This window comes from Sus scrofa, chromosome 1, assembly GCF_000003025.6.
Source record: "Sus scrofa isolate TJ Tabasco breed Duroc chromosome 1, Sscrofa11.1, whole genome shotgun sequence".
Classification (NCBI taxonomy): domain Eukaryota; kingdom Metazoa; phylum Chordata; class Mammalia; order Artiodactyla; family Suidae; genus Sus; species Sus scrofa.
Genome location: NC_010443.5, coordinates 254,135,660 through 254,157,192, shown reverse-complemented (window position 1 = coordinate 254,157,192; position 21,533 = coordinate 254,135,660). Strand labels below are relative to the sequence as shown.

General features: G+C 54.7%; 1 protein-coding gene across 1 annotated transcript in view; it reads right to left on the bottom strand.

Moving 5' to 3' along the window:
- Nucleotides 1–21,533, bottom strand: part of RGS3 (regulator of G protein signaling 3) — a 133,188-nt gene that overhangs the window by 54,613 nt on the left and 57,042 nt on the right. The window contains 3 exon segments of the mRNA XM_003480580.4: nt 8,611–8,733; nt 14,615–14,658; nt 21,145–21,256. Coding sequence (XP_003480628.4) covers nt 8,611–8,733; nt 14,615–14,658; nt 21,145–21,256 — 279 coding nt within the window.

Sequence of the window (21,533 nt, the reverse complement as noted above, 5' to 3'; positions counted from 1 at the left end):
AAAATCTGAGCCCCAAACCCAGAGCGGGCTCTCTCCCCACCCTCGACTGGGCTGAGGTCAAAGGCCTCCTTCCTCTACTCATGCTCAGCCCACCAGGGCCTGAATCTGAGCTCTCCCTTTCCGCCTCAGGCCACCACTCCACTGCACTGGGTACCCCCAGACTGTGCTGCTGGTCCTCTTGAATGCCAGGCTCAAAAGGGGATGGGGGTAACCCAGGCAGGCAGCCTGGGGCTGCTGACGGCCTATCATCAGGAGCTCTGTGTTGTCTTTCCCAGCAGACTTTTCAAACCTTGCGTGAAGCTAGTAATCTTTTCAGGCGGGGGCATCCCTCACGAATATGAACTCTGGGAGTTTATCTCCCACTGTGTAGAGAATAAAGCATCTCATTTCACTTGTCCTAAAGCATCCCTCTAGAGCTTAAAGGGCCACAACTTCTATAGGTAGGAGGTCGTCCTCCTGGCTCTTCCTGGAGGAGATGATTGATTTCTCTCATTTCCACTCTTAAAAGGCAAACCTTGGCCATCAGGAAAGAGCAATGGATTATACTGAAAGGTCTTGGCTTGAGGACTAGCTCGGCCTCTTACCAGCTGTGTGACCTTGGAGAAATCACTTAACTTCTCTGAATCTTAGTCCCTCTCAACTGGACAATAAGGCTGCGGGGTGGCCTCGGAGCGGTAATGTCTGGGGATCCCCACTGCCATCTCTGAAGCCCATGCTCTCACTGTGGGGAGCCCTCCACCCAAAACTGCCTGTATTTGTAGAACCTTCTGGGTGCCATGTATGAGAAGTACAGGCTTTAGCGGTGGAATGTATGAAAAAGAATTTAAATAATGAATAAAAAACCAAGACATACATAAATAAATGTCATCATTATTTCCAACAGGTCCCAACCCCCAAACAGCCAAAAGACCCAGGCCGGCAAAGACCCGGGCATGACGGAGAGTTTCAACAGAGCCCCAGAGGCTGAGACAATAACAAGAAAATGGGATCAAAGGATGTGGCCGGGGGAGGGGACGACAACTTAAAGAATCACTTTGTATTCAAATCACACAGATGGCCTTTTCAACAATGAATGGTTGTGCTCCCGTGCTCCCAGCTCACAGACCCTGAGACACCACACCAAGACAACTGGCCCATCAGAAAAGGGACCATTGTCTGAGCTTCTTAGTGATTTATGTGGAGGGAGGGGCTCGACCACATTTCCCGTGATTATGCTTCTCAAACGCGATTTCGATGCTTGTTCATCATCCTGGACGGTTGGGATGGACTGGGCTGCTGAGGAGCTGGGGCCACCCGGTCATATTTCATCTGCTCCAGCCCGTGGAGCCAAATTAATTGTTCCATCGATTTCAGAGGCAGAGCAGCGATGGCGCTGTGGCTCGCCACAGTCACTGGGGGCCCTCCAAGAGCTGATGTCGCTTTCCCAGTTGGGTCTAGGACCCTGACGTGAGCATCCGCTTTGCTCAGCAGCTTGTTGGGACAAACCGGGAGGAAAGTCCTGTCCCCAGGGCTGGGTGCCACCTTCCGAATTTCTGTTTCCCTGTGGTGGCCAGAGCTCCCAGCTTCTTCATCTGTCTGGTGCACAGAGGTAAGTCCCCAGGTCCAGGAGAGAAAAAGCTTGCTGCCTTCCCAGACAGGCGATTCTCTTGTGCCTCACATTCCTCTTAATGTCATTTTGTAAGGGAATCAAATGAAACCAGAGCACAGCTTGCTGGCTGTGGACACCCAGCTGCTCAGCCTCTCAGAATTAACCCTGCAGGCAGGAGTCTGGACACTGCGATCACTCGTCCCACTTTAGGCCGGTCTGTTCCTCTGCTGGGTGGACACTGTCCCAGTCACAGGCAGATACGCCCCACCCCGTTAGATGGCTGACAGGACACATCAGATCTTTCCTGGGATGGGAGCGGGGAGGATAAGTGGGAGATAAGGGAAGAAGTCTTGGGGTTCAAGTGGCCACAGCAGCTGAGCAAACTCCCCAGGCTGAAAGACTCCTCTCTCCAGACACTGAGAAGGTCTTACAGGACACGATGCAGAGAGGATCCAAGGTCCAGGGGCGTCTCTGACTCAAGCCATCTCCCCAGCCTCTCTGAGCCCCTTTCTGTGCAAGTGACCTTGATCCTGCACACTTCCTGTATGTGTGAGCTGAGTCTGGGCAGTTAGAAAAGGGCGTGAAAGCTGCCTGACTCCGGGCTCCAGCAGGAGGTGCAGCAGGCAGCAAGCAGGTCCCCGCTAGGCCTTTCTTTAGCCTCGTGGCAGGACAGTCTCCTCTAGAGCTTCTGAGCCACACCGACCCTTTGTGGGAAGCAAACCCAGTCAGATGCGGGGGCGGGGGTGGGGTGCTGTGCTCCAGCGCCCCATCAGACCATTCAGCACAGGATGGAGAACAGCACAGGCCACCCCGGCTGAGGCTGGAGAGCTGGGAACTTGACCATCTCAGCCAGGGAACGTGCTCACGGACATTCCCAGAACTCAGCACGGGTCCCCAGCCGGGCCTGGCCTGGAGGCAGCTCCGAGAGGAAGGAAGGCCCCATCCTTACCTGCATCCACTGAAAGAGTGCGATGCAGCTGAAGGTGGGGGTGAGGGGTGTGGAGAGACAGGAAACAATCTCTTCTCCTCCCAGAGCCTCCCCTCCCCCAAGCTCTGGGCATTCACGCCCCAGCACCCCAGCCACAGTCACTGCCCCTCACCATCGCCCTGTCCCGCTGATCTCCTCACATCCACTTGGACCCCTCCCTGGGCTCTCTGATTTTCTGTAATTGTCCCTGAGACTCTGTAACCGCTTTCTCAAAAAACCTCCCATGGCTTCCCACTGTATCTAGGAGGAAATCAATACAACACTAACCATCCAAGCCCTGTAGGAGCGTGCTCCCACCCACCTGGTCTTCCTCCTCGCTAAGCTCCAGCTTCACTGGCCTGGCCTCTGCTCCTCCAGCGCACCATCCGTCTCCCTATCTCAGGGACTCTTCACAGGCTGTCCCATCTGCCTGGAACATTCTCTCCAAGGTCCTTGACCGGCTAACTCCTTTCTGGTCTCGGCTTAAAAGTTCTGTTCTTCCCCGGTCCCTCCCCAACCCCCGCACATAGCAATCTAAATAATATTCTCTCTTAGAGGAAGCTTTTCTTTTCCTTGATGGAGTATCACAGTTTGTAGCCGTGTGTGTGTGTATCTTGGTGTATATGTAATGCTCACTCCCCTACTAGGACTGAAAGCTTGATAAGAGCAGAGAACACAGCCATCTCATTCTCCCAGAATCTCCCAGAATCTCCAGCTCCTAGCACAGGGCCTGGCCTAAAGCAGATGCCCTTGAAATATCCGTTGGAGGAAGCACTGAACGCATGAGTACAGATGGGAACTGAGTGAATGGGTGGAGATAACTTCTGGCAGCAGCGGGTCTTGGCACTGTTCTCTGTCAGGGTGACCTCTTCTGCTGCCCTCAAGGCAAGCACTGGAGCCACCAGAAGCCCAGATGCTATTTTACCTCCTTCTTCTGTAGGGAATAAGCTTCTAGGTCTTCTCCATTTGGGACTTTCTGATGCCAGCCTGCATCTGCCCACAGGGCCTCTCACACCACTGTGGTCCTTCCGATGCCAGTCCACACACACCCGTGGGGCCACTCCCTTGCGATGACCCTAGGCCCACCATCTTGGTCCTCCGTTTTGGGTCCAGTTGAGGTGAGGGTACTGTGTGGTAGGGGGTGCCCACGAAAGGGTTAAGTTGCCAGAAGCAGAGTCCCGCCCTTGGGTTTGCTCAGCCAATCAAAGTCTGTCCTGATGAGGTAAAGCTTCTATCCTGGGTGGCATTGGTTGAGTTGGCCAGCCCCATCTCCTGCTGGAGAGAGCCATAAGGGTGGAGTTTCTGTGGAACCAGACAGAACTGGAATTAGCTCGCTGTCGACTCAGGCCAGGGCTGCCTGACTCCAGGACCTGCCTCTGCTCCTTTCTAAGGCACTCAGACAGAACTGGCGTCTCTGGGGCCCCGTCTCTAGTTGTCCCGGTGGAGATGACAAGGTGGCATGTGCCTTGGTGTCACATCTGGGAGGAGTCTTACAGCCAGAGCGGACCCAAGAGGCCTCAGTTTCCCTGGAATATCACAGGTGGATACCAGGAAGTGACATGGAGCAGTTGTCACATGTGCTCAAAGCGGTAGCATTCGGCTTCAGTAAACAAGGCCACTAGATGACTCTTCCTATATAGACATAATGATAATTCACAGAGTTCTTCTTGTGCACCACATTGCTAAGCATGTTACATGAGTTCAGCCCTCACAAGAACCCTGTTAATCCATCCACTTTACTAATGAAAAACCTGAGGCTCAGAGAGGCTTGCTGCCTTGCCCGAGGTCACAGAGCAGTAAGAGTTACACCTCCCATATCCCTCGCTATGTTATTTTTGAAAAATGTGTTGGCATATGTCTCCACCACTGGACAGCAATTTCCCAAGAAAAGAATATGACAGATTCATCCATGCATTCCTTCACTGAGCCCAGGATGCACCCTGAAAAAGGACAGAGCCACCCCAACGGCTCGGTCAAAAGCCTGCTTTTCTCAGAGGCGCCCTTGCCCAGCCCAGCACTAGACTCGTGATGGGGGTTCAGTGGAGGTTCACTGAGTGGACAGTGAACGTGCAGCCAACACCTCTCACCCCTGGACCACTCATAGCACCCATCAGGTATGGCCTTCAATGCTTGGATTGCCACTCCAGTGCCCTTGCCACCTCCATCCAATTTCATAAGGGCAAGGACCAGGTCTCACTCATCCAGAGGTCCCTATGACCCCAAAGGACCTTAAACTAGTTTCTGGGACAGAGCAAGCGTTTATTTCTATATTTGATTGACTAGCCAACATAATGTGCATCTGTCTCTCCCTATGAGCTTAGAACCAGAGCAGCCACAAGGAGGACCGCCTACAAGTTATTCTAGATTTGCAGCACAGGAGCATTCCCCAGGGCAGGGAGTTTAGTAGAAGTTATCCCAGGTGAAAGAAGACAGGTAGATTCCCTCCAGGGGTAGATGATGAAGCCAGAAAGGGGGCAGCTGACGAGGAAGAAGAAGGTGGTGAGAAGGAAGAGGGCCGCTTATTTCTACAGAAAGGGGGAGCATGCCGGCCAATCTGGGGCAGCTCTTCCACCCACCGCGCTCAGCTAGGGGTAAGCCGGAGAAAGGCAATGGAGCCCCAGAGAAAGGATGCAGTCGGGTTGCCGCCTGCCTCACTGTATCCACCATGCCCCAGCCGGGACCCCCCCAGGGGTCACAGGCACCTCAGACACACACAGAAAGCCGGTGTCTGCCCCCTCCCCACCCCTCCAATGAGGGAGCAGACCGGGCCCTTAAAGGCAGCGCAGTTCACAGGCAATCAAGTTCTGCAGAAATCTCCCGGGTATGGTTCCCTAATGGAGACCAGATGACTCCTGGTCCTCAGCTTTTGATAATCACAAAGCCTGAAAAGCTGGGGGAACAGCCACCTGACCAATGCACAGAGGGGACCACCGAGGCCGAGGCAGGAAGCAGTTGCCAAAGGTCACACAGCAGGTGGTAGCACACCTGTCTCTCTGTTGTTCTTTGCCCATTTTCCTCCAACTCTCTCTGTCCTTCCCCAGAAGCATTTCATATTCAGAGACCATCACATGTATCATGTTTTGCAAATTTGGAAAGAACTTTGCATTCCCTGACGTTTGAAGGATCCCATATTCCAAGCGTCAGCACACACTGCTGAAAGGAATAAGGTTGAGAAGGGGCAGCACGGGAGTTTGGGGAGCTGCCTCACAGAGCCCGCTTTCCCCACAGAAGCATTAAAGTGGCAGGGCCGGGGGACAAGGAGTGGCTCAGGCAGCGGTTTCCATTCTACGGCAGAAGGCAGAGCAGTCTCGAAAGAACCAAGAAAAGGTGTTTTTAAAAGGCACGCTACTCAGTCAGCACTGGCCAAGCGGAACTCTTTTGCCTGAAAAGCAAGAAGCCGGTGTCCGAGCTCTGCTGGCCATCCCTCCCCTCTTTCCCCTAAAGGACAACAAGCCCAGCAAAAAGGCTGTGGTCCAGCCCCCGGCAAGGAGGTTCACGCTCACCTCTGAGGCAACCAGGACCTGGGGAGCTGAGTGCGGGGCGGGGCGGGGTGGGGGGGGTTGGATAACCTGTGCCAGCGAGCCAGCCACATGGGCCCAGTGGTTAAGGGGTTTTTTTGCTGAAGCACTCCTGGAACCACAGGGGGCTGGAGAAAAATCATATCTACTGGAACTCCCTCAGGAAGCATTCTGCAAGCAACTAGAAGGAATGAGTTGCGAAGACTCTTCACATATATGGTGAGAGAGGGGGTGGAAAAGATTGGGCCGTGAGATACCCAAGGGGCTTGCCTAACAAACAGTTAACTGCCTGTCTTCCCAGGAGGAGGGAGGGCCAAGTGGGGTGTGCCAGGCTGCGCAGGGCCCCGTCTCAGGTGCAGGGGCAGCCCCAAGGCTCCCCCAGCAGTCGGGCCCTCCTTCTCCACCTCCTGCAGCACGGGCCTTCTCCGCTAAGCACACATGTAAGGAGTTTTGAGTTGAAGAGGTGGTCCAGCGGTTGCCTGCCCACGACGCCAACTTATCTTGGGGTGGCCCTGAAGCCAGGCCCCAAACCCTCAGGCCCTTCTGGAGTCCTGCAGCTCTACAGGGGACAAGTGCCTGTCGCTGAAACCCCGCCTCGCTTCAGTCACTCAAACTGCCCCCCTGCCCCCACCCCGCAACTGACCGAAAATAGAAAGACTCCCCAAGGCATTCAGAAGGCTGTTGCCAACACTCTCCAGAGCCAGCAAACCTGAAGCTGAGACAGAAAGAACTCTTTTCCCCCAGACCAGAAGGGGCTAAGCCCAAAGCACAAGAAAATTAAGGAACACAAGGGCAAGCATGGGACATCCCAGCAGCCGCCCCAGGGAGTAGGAAGGGGCCTGGCTTCCGACCGTGACCAACCCAGGATCTAGGGAGCCAGGCAGCCTACAGCCTCGGCGCACATCTCTGTTCAGTAGTAGAAGCTGAGCATGAGACCAGCCAGCGTGGCAAGAGTAGCTGGGTGGAGGTGGGGGCAGCGCACTCCTCACAGCCCAGCTGATTGAGCACCTACTGAATACAAGGCACCGTGCTGACTGAGCACCTACTCAGTACAAGGCACCATGCTGTGAACTGTATGCACGGTCTGATTTAACTCACACACCAGCCCTTTGCAGAAGAAACTACTGTGCTCATGGGGACGCCAAAGCACACAGTAGTATAGTGAGTGGCCCAAGGTCACCCGCCAGCCCGCAGCAGAGTCAGACTTGGAATTCCATACTGTTTCCGCTGTCCTACCTCATCACAGTTATTCCTGCCCCTGGCGAGCGCAAAACAAGCCACCTGTGAATCTGAGATTATGTCACTCTCAGACACTATTTTAGGAGCTGCCATCCACCACGGCCCTCCAGAAGAGGCTAGGCAGCCATCTCTTCCCCACCTCCCCTCCCCGGCAGGCCTGCCCCGTGGCCCTGCTGGGCACATGTGTGCCCCCAACCAGGGCAGGCTTGGACCCAGAAGGAAGAAGCATGAGGCCTGCAAGTTTACCAGCTGCTGCTCACTTTCTGTTCCCCCTTCTCCCTGATCCCACTAACCAACCACCTAGACTCTTTTTTTTTTTTTTTAAGGGCTGCACCCACGGCATATAGAAGTTCCCAAGCTAGGGGTCAAACCAGAGCAGCTGCTGGCCTAGGTCGTAGCCACAGCAATGAAGGAGCCAAGCTGCGTCTGCAGCCTACACCACAGCTCACAGCAATGCCGGATCCTTAACCCACTGAGCGAGGCCAGGGATCAAACCCACATCCTCATGAATGCTAGTCGGGTTTGTTACTGCTGAGCCACAATGGGAACCCCCCACTCAGCTCTTTGTGCAGCCAACCAGACCAAATCCCCAAACGGCCAACACTTTTAGCAAGAGAAGAGACCTGAATGACTCATTAACAGGGGATACAGCTGTGCCTTGTGCTGGCATCTGGGGGACAAAGCAGAAGGCTATGGTCCAGCTCCTGGCCACCGCCTTCCATAGACACGGGACCAGCAAGGGGTGCCTGCCCCAAATCAGCCTCAGCTGGGGGTCTCCAATCTTCCCTGATGCTTCAGCCGGCCAGGCCCCAGTCCCCAGCAAACTCCGCTTGGCTCCACTTGGCTTCACTTGGCCGTGGCTTGCATGGAACCAGCACAGCTTCTGCCGCAAACGTCCCCTCCAAATCATGTCTGCCTCAGGCCAATGTGAAACACCAGTGTGCTCCCCCAATTGGGCCTACCCCATGGCAGAGGGGGCCCGAATGCCAGGCTGCAGCAGGGAGGCCGGCCTGAATTAGACCTTGCCACAGGCAAGCCAGAGAACGGAGCCGGGAATTGATGGGTCATGCTCAATTTGGCTCTGTCACTCTACCCAAGCACTGTCAGACTCACTCATCAGACCTGGTGGCAGGCCAAGGGGGAGTCATTCAAGCACAGGCCTCCTTGCCAAGAGTTTGTTGCCCATATCCAAGTTCTAAGCTAGGACTGGTTCCAAGCTCAATTCGGAGGCCCGAGGGTCTGGGCTGATTGAGGGGGAACCAGGCGGCCAGGGCTGCGGCCCCTGGCAAAGCCCTTACCTTGCTCTCAGGGGATGGAGCTGCCAGCTGTTGCTGCTTGGCGATGTTCTCCGACAGGCACCAGCACACCCTCTTCTTCTGCTCCTGTGAGTGCGCTTCCAAAGTGAATAAGCACTCTGCCTTCTGACGTCAGAGAAAACAGAGAAAGGGCTGGTCAGGGCTGCTCCCCGGTTCGGGGGGCGCCCAGGCCCAAGCCCATCCCTGGGCTTCTGAGGGTGAGGCTGAAGCAGGGAGGGGAGGGATCGTTAAAAGCCACAAATGCACACTAGTCCCCGGTGACATCGAGGTAGCCAGAAGAGCAGGGAAGCTGGTTCAGGGGCCAGCTAGCGAGCCATGTGCCCGTGGCTTGGGGGAAGGGAGGGAGGCAGTGGTTCCCAACACAGTGGAGTCCTGTGGAGAGCCGCTGACTGCAATGGTGAGGTCACCCCCGGGGACAGGCAGCACAAGGCGGCAGCTGGGGAACACACGGGGAACCCAGAGCCAAGGTCTCCACCCCTCTGATGCTCTGTGGAGCCAGGACCTCACCCAGGGCTCAGCGAACCGCCCCCCGCCCCCCCAACCTTAGCAGACTCGTGGGATCACAAGGCCAAGGTTAGATGGCTGCCCAAACAGCAACTCAGTCCCTTTGGAAAGTACTGGCGAGAAAGAGTCGTGTGGCCTTCCATAGCCCCACAACTGCCTGACACAGGAGCTGGGTCTGATCAATGTCTGTTCAGCTCAATTGAGTGCAAGTCTCTGGCACTGCTGTCATTTAAATCTTGCTTTGCTATTTAACCTTGTTAAGAGCTGCAATCTTGTCTAACTAGACTAGAAACTCCTTCTAGGAAGGCCTTTTTCATCTGGGCCTAGCAAGTAAAGTGCTTGGCATGTAAAGGCCTCTGTAAGCTCCGGCTGCCTGGAGGGACTTCTGGGATGAGGTCAAACCCAGGCCAGCATTGGCACGGGCACCAGGGAGCTGCCAGGGACCCAGGCAGTCGGCAGTCGGAAGATGCTGGGGGCGGGGAGGGGCAAGACAGCGTGCCCAGTGTTATCATCCACTGCAGGACGCTCAGAACAGGGGATGGCAAGCTCCTTCTGTCTCTGCTAGAATTTGATTATAACCCCACAGGGCTGCGATTAGATGAACTCATCCAGAGAGCTAAGAGCCATGAGCTGGATGGCTGGCAACAGAGAAAAAAAAAAAATAGTGTTTCTCTGCAGTTCTGTGTTATGCAGGCCTGGTTTGAATTCTAGCTTTGCCATCTCCTAGCCGCCAACTCAGGAAAGTCTGTAAAATGGGAATAACGGTGATATCACCTATCTCAGAGCTATGGGGAAGGCAAGCAATAACTCAGGCCTCAACAAATAGCAGCTACTGTTGTTATTACTCAGTACTTCACTTATTTAAGAAATATTTATTGAGCCCTTGTTTTGCGTCAGGGACTGTACTGGGCCCTGGGGGCCAAGGCAAAAATAAGACAGACGGAGTCCTTGCCCTCAGGATGGGAGCAGTGACAATAAACCAACAAACAATTAAACAGTGTGACTACAAACTGTGAAAGGCTGCTATTTGAAGAAGGCCTTTCTGAAGGGGCAGCCCTCCAGCAAAGTTGAATGAGAAAGAGCCAGCCAGGAAAGTGCTGGGGAGAAACTGGTCCAGGCAGGAGGAACAGCAGATGGGAAGGCTCTGAGTTTGGGTGGTTATCAGTGTCATCTAACAGGGCTTGGGGACATTTTCTAAGTTGCCATGCAACACAACGCTCAGGGAGGTCACCCACCCTTCAGGGCAGGGCCACAGCCCCTGCTAAGTATTCCCAGAGTGCCAGCCATTCCTCTCTGGCCCAAAAGTGCTCGGAAGTTGATGTTCCTAAAAGCATCAGAGGAGAGAGGTAAGAAAGCCCCACCTCCTGGCTTCAGGGAACTGAGTGGATGTGGTGAGACACATCTACTTCCTAATAACAGATTCACTTCCTAGAACCCCCAGCCCACTACAGGGGAAGAGCATGCCCAGCAAAGACCCCCAGGGAGAAACCAGGTGGGGCAGGAGCTGGCCCCAGGGCCCTCTACTCCCTGTCTCGGCTCCCTGCAAGGGGAGAGGTGGGGCGGGGCCTGAGGTCCTTTCCTGCTTGGAAAGGCCACCACTCCACAAAGCTGGCCTTGGCCCGAGTCTCCCGGGCCTGCCTCTACCTAGCTGTTTGGGCTTCAGCAAATCCTTTAATCTCCATCAGCCCCAACTTCCTCCTCTCTTTCTGTTCTGAAGCAGGAATTCTGCCTTAGTAATAATTCCCTTTAGCTAATTATCAATTTTAAAAAGCACCTTCTCAGAGTTCCCTGGTGGCCTAGTAGGTTAAGGATCTGGCCTTGACACTGCTGTGGCTGGGGTTCAATACCTGGCCCAGGAACTTCTATATGCCATGGGCGTGGCCAAAACATAAACTAAAATAAAAAGCACTTTCCTACCCATGATCGCAAGAAGACATCTCAGGCACCAAGGACCTAAACCTAGGCCTGGCCTGGGGGTTGGCTGTCTTAGACGGGCACACATTCTGGGGAAGGCCCTCGCTCCCAAGGCTCCTAAGCATTGCCTGGAGTTTCAGAGGTTGGCCTGGCCGAGAGAGAGCATGGAGCCAGCTCCCTCCTGGGAGACTGAATTCCCATCTGCCTCATTCAGGGCCCACATTGCCTGCCTGGCTGCCCCCGCATGCGAACCGTCTCTTGTGGTCCACTGTGAGCTTCAACTCACCAGCTTCAATACCGATACCCACTGTGCCCTCAAACATCAGGCTCCAGGGTCAAGGCTGTACGCTGCCCTGAAGGACCCTCACAAAACTCCCTCCAAGGCAGGGCCTCCAGCCTGTAGGGTGGCTAGCTAAGCACACAGCTCTCCACGTGAGACAGCACTGGGCCCAGCCCTCTGCCCTCAAACGTGAGCACCCCCAAATCCAACTAGAGAGCCGGCTCCTCCTGGCTTCTCTAAAACCCCCTTCTTGCCTCAACCTCTTTGTTCCTGAATTAATATGATCTTAGTAAAAACTAAAACCTCTTCTACTACTAACATGTTTGAGTGCTGTTCGGGGGAAAGAAAATGCTATAAAATCGGGTTGTAACGTGTGTGTGTTCACTTGCCATGACAAATGCTCTCTCATTTAATCAGTTCTCCCAATGACCTTATGACATAGGGTTACCATTTTTCAGTTACCATTTTTCAGGTGAGACAACTAAGGCTCAGAGAGGTGAAGTCAGCAGCCCTAGGAAGTCTCAGGAGAGAAGGGATTCGAAGTCTGTCTTCTGCTTCCTCCAGAGCCTGCAGTCTCATTTGTACAACCGTATATGTACATTACAAAGAATGTGCGATATTCCTCTTAGCTTTTATTTTAAAGGATCAATAAATCATTGGTGAGGTCTCTAATGGAGAGTAAATGAATTTGAAAAGCTCTCCCCGTGTGATGAAGCTGACAGTAATAATAGCTACCATTTATTGAGCCCTGGCTGTGTGGCAGGCTCTGTGCTAAGTGCCTTGGACACAGTATCTTATTGAATCTCATTTAATCATTACAACAACCCTACAAGGTAGCCTCCTCAGGCTTGTTTCAGAGACGGGTATGTGACTCGCTCAGATCACTCAGCTGGAAAATCACAGGGCCAAGATTCAAATCCAAGTCTTCCTAACCCCAGAGCACAGACTCTTTCATGAACTGAGCCATGATCAAATTCTAAGTTAGAGGATGGTGGGAGTTCCCGTCGTGGCTCACTGGTTAACGAATCCGACTAGGAACCATGAGGTTTCGGGGTCGATCCCTGGCCTCGCTCAGTGGGTTAAGGATCCAGCATTGCCGTGAGCTGTGGTGTAGGTCGCAGACGAGGCTCGGATCCCACGTTGCTGTGGCTGTGGCGTAGGCTGGCAGCTGTAGCTCCGATTAGACCCCTAGCCTGGGAACCTCCATATGCCTCGGGAACAGCCCTAGAAAAGGCAAAAAGACAAAAAAAAAGTTAGAAAATGGTCCCTGACCTGTGTGTCTTTGACTGCATCTGTCCCATGGATGTGTAGACGAACACTTGTCCAGGGAAATAGAGATCCCAGGGCCAAGGACTGCTCAGGACAATCCCACCCTCTTAACAATGAACCAGGACCTGTTACTGGGGAACAGTCAGAGCAGCGGTCATCCAGGCGAAGGGGCTTTCTCTATGCCGAGTGGAAAACCACCCCCAAGTCCTGCCTCTCTTGCTCTGGCTTCCTCTCTGGACACCACCTGCATGTTAGGCAATGAAGAGAAACCATTTGCTGGAAGTCCCAGCTAAGATGTGAGTCTGGGGTTCTCCGTGGGTTCCAAAACCACCATGTCGAGCCTGTTCCAGGCCACAGAGCAAGCAGGGAGCTTGTCTTCCTTGCGTTATAGACAGGCATCTCCTAAAAAGCAGCCCATTAAGAGAAGAGAGGCTTCCGGCTGCCTGGGAGCTTCAATTCCCCAGCCCCTCGGGGTCAGATCACCTGACACTTTAGTGAAATAAAAGGCCCAGATCAATACCCCTTCATCAATCTTTGGACGGCCAGGAGGTCACAGCTCCCTGGAAACCAATGAGCAGAAGTGCTTTTCTCCGGGAAAAATAAACCCAGCCTGGCAAGAAGCAGCTCTCTTGGCAATAAAGAACCTGAAGACCCATTTCAGACCCCGCTGGAGAGAACTGGAATCCAGTTGGGTGGGGCTGGGCATGCAAATGCTCTGGCTCTTCCCAGTCTGCCTCACAGCTTCTCCTAAACTGCTCGCTCAGCTCCATGGAAGTGAACACGCACCGGCCCCGAAGTGTCTCCACCAGCCACTTCCTGGGCTCGGCGAGGCTCTGCGGACACAGGGGAGGAGAGCAAAGCCTTCCTGGACTGCGAGTCATCGTTCGAGGCTGCCAGGGTCCCCGCCTGAGCTCTGACAATGTCCCCTGCCCTTTGGAACTCCAGATATCTCCTGAAGCTAACTCCTCATCAAGGCTTCTCCTTGGGGGTCTGTTCACCCAACGGGACTCACCCGAAGTCCTGAACTTAGCCAGGCACTGAAAGAATGACTTTCCAGGCACGACGCCACACAAATTCCTTCTCAAAAGGGTGTACTGTCTTGGTAGTAGACCAGGCCTCACCCACAACGTGTGGCCGGTGTAGACTCTCCCACAAGGCAGGCGGTTTCTCAAGACTGTTGTTGGGTAAGCCAGCAAGCAGAAGCAGAGAAAAGGAGTGCATCTAATAAACCCCTGCTTGGAACGGGTAGCAGATGCACATAAGCCAAGACAGCAAGGTTGGGATTTGAAAATGTGCTGAAAATTGAAAAAATCTGTACGGCTCAGGGGATCTCAACTTTTTCATCACCACGGCCCTCTTTGATTAAACCCCTGGCGGTGATATTTTATCTCCCAAACCATAGCAGCAATGAGCTATTTGCTCCATTTTGCATCGCAAAGGCTCTCTGCCCAGCTAAGCTTCTGATCAGACTGAGATAACCAGGGGAAGGAATCAGGGAAGAGCCATCACAGAGGGCATGTCACTCCAACCCAAAGCAAGACACTCAGAATTTTCTATCGCCTGTATTGTCGGACCCAGGCCAAGAACCATTACCTCCAGGCCTTTTCAAACACTCATCAGACCCTGTAGGAGGGGACAGGGGTGGTACCTCCTGGAAAGAGAGGCGGACATAAGAATCAGGGCACTCTCTAGAGGAAAGATGACCAAAGGAATAGGGTGATGCCCGGCTGTCAAGCCACACTCTCACTGGAGGCCAGGAAGTCCTGAGCAGGAGACCACAGGGTCCCTCTGTCCCCTCTAAGCACTTCATGCCCACTGCTCCTCTACACAGAGGTAAGAGACACCAGGGCAGGGACTGCTGTTGGCATTTCACAGAGCAGCACACGGCCGTCCAGGACCACTGCAGGACTTGGGGTGGAGGCAGCACCAGAACCCTGCAGTAGAACCCAGCCCAGCATTTCCCTGCAAGCACCAGGGCAGAGATCTCTCTCCTCAAATGCAAAAAGAAGGACCACTCACCTCTGCTAGATACAGCACACAGAATTTCAGGTCTTCTGAGGAACCTTTGAGGAAACAAAAAGTAAGACTTGCATTAGAATTGGCTACAGAGTTTCAACAGTTTGCTTGAACACAGCCATCTGTCTCACCCAGAGGTTGCATGGGGTACTTCCTGTGAAAAGAGGAAGAAAGAGGCAGGCACAGGCATAGGGAAGTCTCTGGAGGAAAGCCCACTTAATAACTAACTAGGCTGCGATACAGCTGTAAGGCCTGTGCCTGCAGGTCAGCCTGACCCAAGGAATGCGGAGTTCTCAGCGCCTGAGAGGTGGCCAGGAGCACCCTCTGGGCATCAGGCAGCTGGCGCAGGGAGCTGTCATCCACCCCAGGCCTCTTCCTCTCCACCTCCCTGCCTGCGTCTACCTGGGGTTTCTCTTAAACACTCCAACTGTCTTTGCCATTTTGAAATTCAACAAGGAGCCACCAAGGAATGTGTGGGCTCTACACGCCCTGGGTGGGGCCCAGAGATGGCTCCCAGGCCAGGCCTAATGCCCCCCAGTGTGTTTTCCAAGCCTTCTCACGCCTGGCCTAGTAGCCCAGTCTCAACCACTCACCAACTGTCTCCACCCAGGAGGCAACCGGGAGTTACAGTGGGCTGCTACCTACCCTGAGGCGGAAGATGTTCTGGCCAGCGTGCTGCAGATATGCAAGAGCCAAGAGACAACCCCCAGCTGTCGGGGAAGGCTTCCTGGAGGAGAACCCTTTTGAGCCTGCACTCAAGATGGGACGAAAGGGCACCCTGGGAGGTGGGAACAGCATGGGCAAAGGCATAGGGATGGGGACACACAAGTTGTGCTCAAGGGGGGCAAGTGCGAAGAAGCCCTGCCTCTTCCTCCAGGCTGTCTTCCCAGACCACAGCAGCCCGCTCCTCAGAACCTGGCAGCACTCCCCCAGGGAGACACTCATCCGGGCACAGGCCGGGGATGGCTACTAACTTTCTGTATTTCAAGCACTCAGCTTCACCAGACAGGTTGTCCTTTTTGAGCAAAGCAAACATACAGCATATTTAACAGCAAACATTTAAAGTGCCACAGGGAAGTTTGCATTGTGGCTCAGCAGTAACAAACCCGACTAATATCCATAAGGAGGTGAGTTTGATCCCTGGCCTTGCTCAGTGGGTTAAGGATCCGGCGTTGCTGTGAGCTGTGGTGTAGGTCACAGTGGCGGCTCGGATCCTGCATTGCTGTGGCTCTGGCGTAGGCTGGCAGCTGTAGCTCCGACTGGACTCCTAGCCTGGGAACCTCCATATGACCACGGGTGTAGCCCTAAAAAGCAAAAGACAAAAAATAAAGTGCCACAGAACTTTAGAGTACCCAGTGCTGCGTGGCAACCAGTGCGCCAAATGTTTTATGTGCATGCACTTGACTCTCACAGGGACCCCGGTGGGGCAGGAGCTACTATCCATGACTCACATGAGAAAAGTGAGGCACAGGAGGTAACAGGCCTCAGGTAGAAAGAGGAAGAACCAAGATTTACGCCCAGGACGCCTGGCCCCAGAGCCCACGCTTAGAACCACTACCCTGTCGCCTCTCAAGTGCTTACCACACAGGCCCTACCCAGCCCCCTGTCCCCTCAAGGAACCTGGACCAGGGACTGGCTCAAAAGCAGAACCCTCGACACATATTTGAGTCAAACAAATTGTCAAAAAAACAAACCCAAAATATGTTACAAAGTAAAAATGGCAAGGAAATAACAGAGACAGTGGGTTAAGCTTATTCCTAAGAAAAGTAGGGAGAGGCCCTTGAGTGGGTGGAGGCCAGGCCCCCTCGGAGCAAGTTTATGGCAGTTTCCTGGGCCAACGTATCCCTAGGTCTGGGGATGCCAGCCAGGGCCAGATAAAAATAGCTCGTAAGTAAATGGGGGTTTGCTTTGGACTGAGAATAAATCCTCCTGCTTCTCCCCACCTAGAGATGATGGGGAGGGGGAGCCCTGCCTAAGAAGGCCATCATGTTGAAGAAACCTCTCATTTCAAAGCGTCTGCCAATTCCTTGCGTTGCTGAGGGTGGAGTCAAGGGGAGGTGGTTTCTTTTGTTTAAGAAAACACACTGGGGCATTTCCTTGACTTTCCAGAAGCAGACTTTAGAGCCAAGGGAGAAACAAAAAGATCTGTGTAAGAAAATAACAGAAATTCAGGTTTTAGAAGCTGGCAGTGGGAGAAGAGAAGGTTCTAGAAGAGAGGGGAATGCCAAAGAGATGGGAGCATCAGGGAGACAGAAGGCCAAGGTTGGGAGGACGCAGCCTAGGCCACATGGCCAGTGGTGAAGGATGGGTGACGGACTGCCTTGAAACTTTTCTGTGCCGTGACACCCCCATCACACCCCTGCGTTGCTGCACACCTTCACTGCAATCCGCTCCCCGTGGCGGCCTTGTACTGGGAGTGCTTTGGGAGAAGGACAGAATGGGGGCAGTGCTCAGCATGGCTCGGAGCCTCATTAAAGGACAACCAGCCTCAGGAGCCACAGGGGCCAGGACGGAGCTGCCACTGCAGAGAAGGAGGCTGACCCAGGAGAGAAACCTCAGCCCCATCAGAGACCCTTCTGGAACGCTGGACGGGCTCTGGACTTCCCAGGGTGTGGAAACGGGCTGAGTGTGAAGGAAATGGGACGGTGTGGCAGAGCACATTTGGGCTTTCCATCCAACACCCCAGCTACTTTTTGAAATTGAACATGGAGCCATGTGGTTCCTGGGTAAACCCTGTTTCCCACCAAGGAATGTGGGCTGTGGACCATGGGCTACATGAGGGTGCTCCCCAGCCACGGACTCCCCAGCGGGGTGCGGGCAGAGATGGCTTCTCAGCCCAGGTCTGACCCTGGGCCCTCTCAAGCCTGAGCCCTCTCAAGCCTGGTCTGAGATCCCCGACCAACCATTTCCCAGGGCGTCTCTGCCTGGGAGACAGGCCAGGAGGGCTGCTGCCTCCACTTTCCAGATACAGAAATTGAGGCCCCGGGAAGGAAAACAACGTGGAGAAGGCTTGATGTGGACAAGCGGCAGAGCGGAGATTTGAACCCAGGACTGCCTGCTTCCAAAGCCAGTGTTCTGATCCCTGCGTCACACTTCTGTCCCTCTACCAGTTAACTCATCTGTCATTCCACCAAGCCACACGCTCCTGAGGCAGGACTGTGTCCTTTCCTCTGCTATCATCCTGGGTGCCAGCGTGGAAGGGGACTCTGAGGAGGTGCTAAGAAAATGTCAATCGGCTAGATTTAACTCCAAGGTTCCAGAATCTTTTTTTTTTTTTTTTTTTGGCTTTTTTTTTTTAGGGCTGCCCCTGCCACACATGGAGGTTCCCAGGCTAGGGGTGAAATCAGAGCTGTAGCTGCCGGCCTACACCACAGCCACAGCAATACAGGATCCTTAAACCACTGAGCAAGGCCAGGGATCGAACCTGCAACCTCATGGTTCCTAGTCGGATTCGTTTCTGCTGCGCCATGATAGAAACTAACTCCCGGTTCCAGCATCTTGAACCGAAGCAGCTGGGTTTCCAAAATGGGGCACCTGGGCACCCCAGAGTGAGTGGTGAACCCAAGAATCAGCTGGACATTTCCAGGCCATCCTGAGAGACCGGGGTGGGTCAGGAAGACACGCTGTGGGGGGATGCTGGCCGCCCAGGAGGCAGAAACACAAAGAACAGCAACGCCAGTGGGCGGCAGAGGCAGGAAGAGACCACAATGGGCCCCGGCTGACCGGAGATGTCCCGATTGTTAGCGCCAGCTCTCCGCCTGTTCCCATTACACTGCCATCCAGCGCTGCTGAAGCTGGGGGGAGCCGGGCAGGAGGAGGGCAGGCAAGGTTTAGGGCCACAGTGGGGGGCCCTGAGGGAGGAATAGAGCCCAGCCCCCAAGCTGAGGCCATGCTTCCAGTCTCCTTTCAGTCATTCATTCCCTCACTCACCAAACAAACATTCGCTGGGCACCCACCATGTCCTGTGCCCATGCCCCAGCCTGGGAGTAGGCTGGGCCAGGAGAGCTGAGCGCCCTTCAGACACATTGCACGTGGGGTGCACGCAGGAGTTTTCGGTCCCTGGGTGGGGCAGATTCTCCCCTACCAGGGAACAGCCCTCACCAGCCCCAGCCTGCAGGGAAGGCTGGGCGTGCTCCTTGCTTATCATTCTCTCTGCCCCAGATTGAACTCTCCATACATGTTGATTTGAAAGAGATGAGAAACACAGGAGTCATGAGCAATATTAATCAGAGACCATTCTGTAAAGAGAAGCTCCAGCTGAGGCCCCATATGTGTCTCTTAAAAGCCCTACTCAGGCCCTTGCTGCTGTAGCGAGTCTCTGGGGGCTCGGGGGGAGGCAGACTGGAATGCGGGCGCCAGGACTCAGGATACTGTGCCCTGAGGCTCCAACTCCAATAGCAGGAGAAGGGGTCACTGGAATTCTGCAGTCTCCAGGACCCACAAGCCTGGGGGTGGTTCCTCTGCCATACCCCCAGGCCCCACACCACCCACCCACCCTGACCAGCCGCCACCCTGCCTCTCACTTCAAGCCCCGAGATGGGGGCTCCAGTTCCCAGCGGAGGCCTCCACCAGGGGCGGAAGCCAGACAAATGGGTGCTATCCTGCTTCTAGGTCCCGCATCTGTGGGCATGTCAGGGCTGGGAGGGAACATGAGGGCTGCCCAACCCTGGGTTCACAGAGAAAGTGAGCCCAGAAAAGAGAAAGGGCCAGCAGCAAACCTGAGCCCAGGCCCTGGTGTTCCCAGCTACCCTCGGCTCTTCGTCTGGCCCACAATGCCCATCCCAACCCCCATCCACCGCACAGTCAGTTTGAAACCCCTCTTTTTCCTCCCTCTGATTGGCGGGAGGCATAGCAGACCTGGGTCCTGGGTTTGCAGGCCCCAGACTTGTGTGAAGAGCACAAAAGAGCAAAGGTCTGGTTCTTACAATCAATCGGCATCTCTTAGTGAACACGGCTCCCCATCAGCACCCCTCAAATCTGAATGGTCCTAGATCGTGTGAGCTGGGTTGGGCCAGGCATGTGAGTGAGTGCGTGTGAGTACATGTGCCAAGCAGTGGGAGGGGCAGGAGGATGGGTGGGTAGGGGAAGCTGGGCGGGAGAGCCAGAGGGAGGGGCAGGGCAGCAGGAGGCCAAGCCTCCCGCTGGCACAAGGGGCTCCCAGGAAGGCCAGGGTCTGAGCTGAACTTGCTCAGAGGGCTGCTCCTCACCATGACCTTGGTCAGGTGCAGCCTGCCAGGCAGGAGAGGCTGGCCCCAAGCTAGGTAACTTGCTTTCTCCCCTCTGGGGCCACCCTGGTCAGCAGGCAGGAGAAAGCCAGAGGCAGGGGAGGGGAAGTTGGAAGTGACTTCCTGAGGGGCATCGAGAGTGGAGGTTCTCACGCGGGCTGGGTTTCTAAGGAGGAAGAACAGCGGGGACTCCGAGCATGCAGGCCAGGTTTGCAAACAGGCAGGAAGTTTTCCTGGAGCAAAACCCGTCAAAACAGAATTCTTTTGCTGGGTAATGTTTTCCTCCCTGCCCCTGTCACCCATGCTCCTACAGGTCTGGTGTTGTTTTCATAATCTGGGAGAGGAAATCGAGCCCCTTTCAGCAGAGACCTCGGGCGCCAAACCAAACCACTCAACAGATACTCCAGGCTGGCCTTCCGCTCCCACATGGAGAAGCAGGCACCGTGGCAAGTTTGGGGTAGGCTCAATTCAAGCTCCTGCTTGCCAGCCCCCAGCCACACGCGTGCCAGCTTCCAAGGGCTCTGGCCTGGACGACGCAGCTGGGGAAAGGAGCCGAGGTCTTCTGTCCCAGACACGTGTGTGTGGTGAGTCAAAGAGCAGCTAGCGCAGCCTGGCCACCCGGTGTGGGCCAGCCATCTTGCATAAATGACCTTATTTCACCTTCACAACAACCTTCTGAGATACTGTTGGGATCCCCAATTACACATAAGGAAACAGGCTCCGAGAGGTCGAGAAACTTGCTCGAGGTCACACAGGTAGTGAGGGGCAGGGCCAAGATTTGAACACAGGTCTGTCTGAACCCAGTGTTTTTCCCACTCTACTCCCAGCCTCCCTGAAACCTCTCTGGAGGAGAAGCCTCCCAGCAAAGTTCAGGGGGCCTGCCAGCCTGGAACGGAAGTAGCCTTTTGTGTGTGTGTGTGTGTGTGTGTGTGTGTGTGTGCTTTTTAGGGCCGCACTTGTGGCATATGGAGGTTTCCAGGCTAGGGGTCGAATCGGAGCTACACCTGCTGGCCTACACCACAGCCACAGCAATGCAGGATCTGAGCCACAACTGCAACCTACACCACAGCTAACAGCAACGCCAAATCCTTAACCCACTGAGCAAGGCCAGGGATCGAACCCACAACCTCATGGTTCCTAGTCAGATTCATTTCCGCTGTGTCACAATGGGACCTCTGGCCAGCCTGGAATGGAACGCCAGTGTCTGACAGCCTACCAGCCCAGGGGGCCCCAACCACACCTCCCATTCGTGTGGCCCAGAGCAGGGAGGCTCAGGCAGCGTGGATGGTGTCTCAGGCACGCACTCACCTTCCTGCAGCTTCACACTCTGGAGGTAGAGGGGGTTCCTCAAGACGTTGCAGCGGCCCGGCTCATCTTCCTTGGTGAAGAGCAGCAGGTCCGAGTAGGCAAACAGCGTCACCTGCATGAGGAGAGAGCAAACAGAGCTGGCTGCTCTGCACACCCAGAGACCATCAGCCACAGCCTCCCCAGAGGTCGGGGTAACAGGTCCCCATCATCTCAGGCAGAACCAGGGGCAGATGCTCAGCGTGGCCTCAGCCAAGGACAGAGACCTGAGCCGCAGTCGAGACTGCCCTTTGGCCTAGTCCTCATAGTGGGGGAAAAAAAAAAAAAAAACAGAACAAAAAAGGGGCCCTCGTCCTCATCCTCGTCCTCCATGCCAGGTGGCCTCTGCCAGC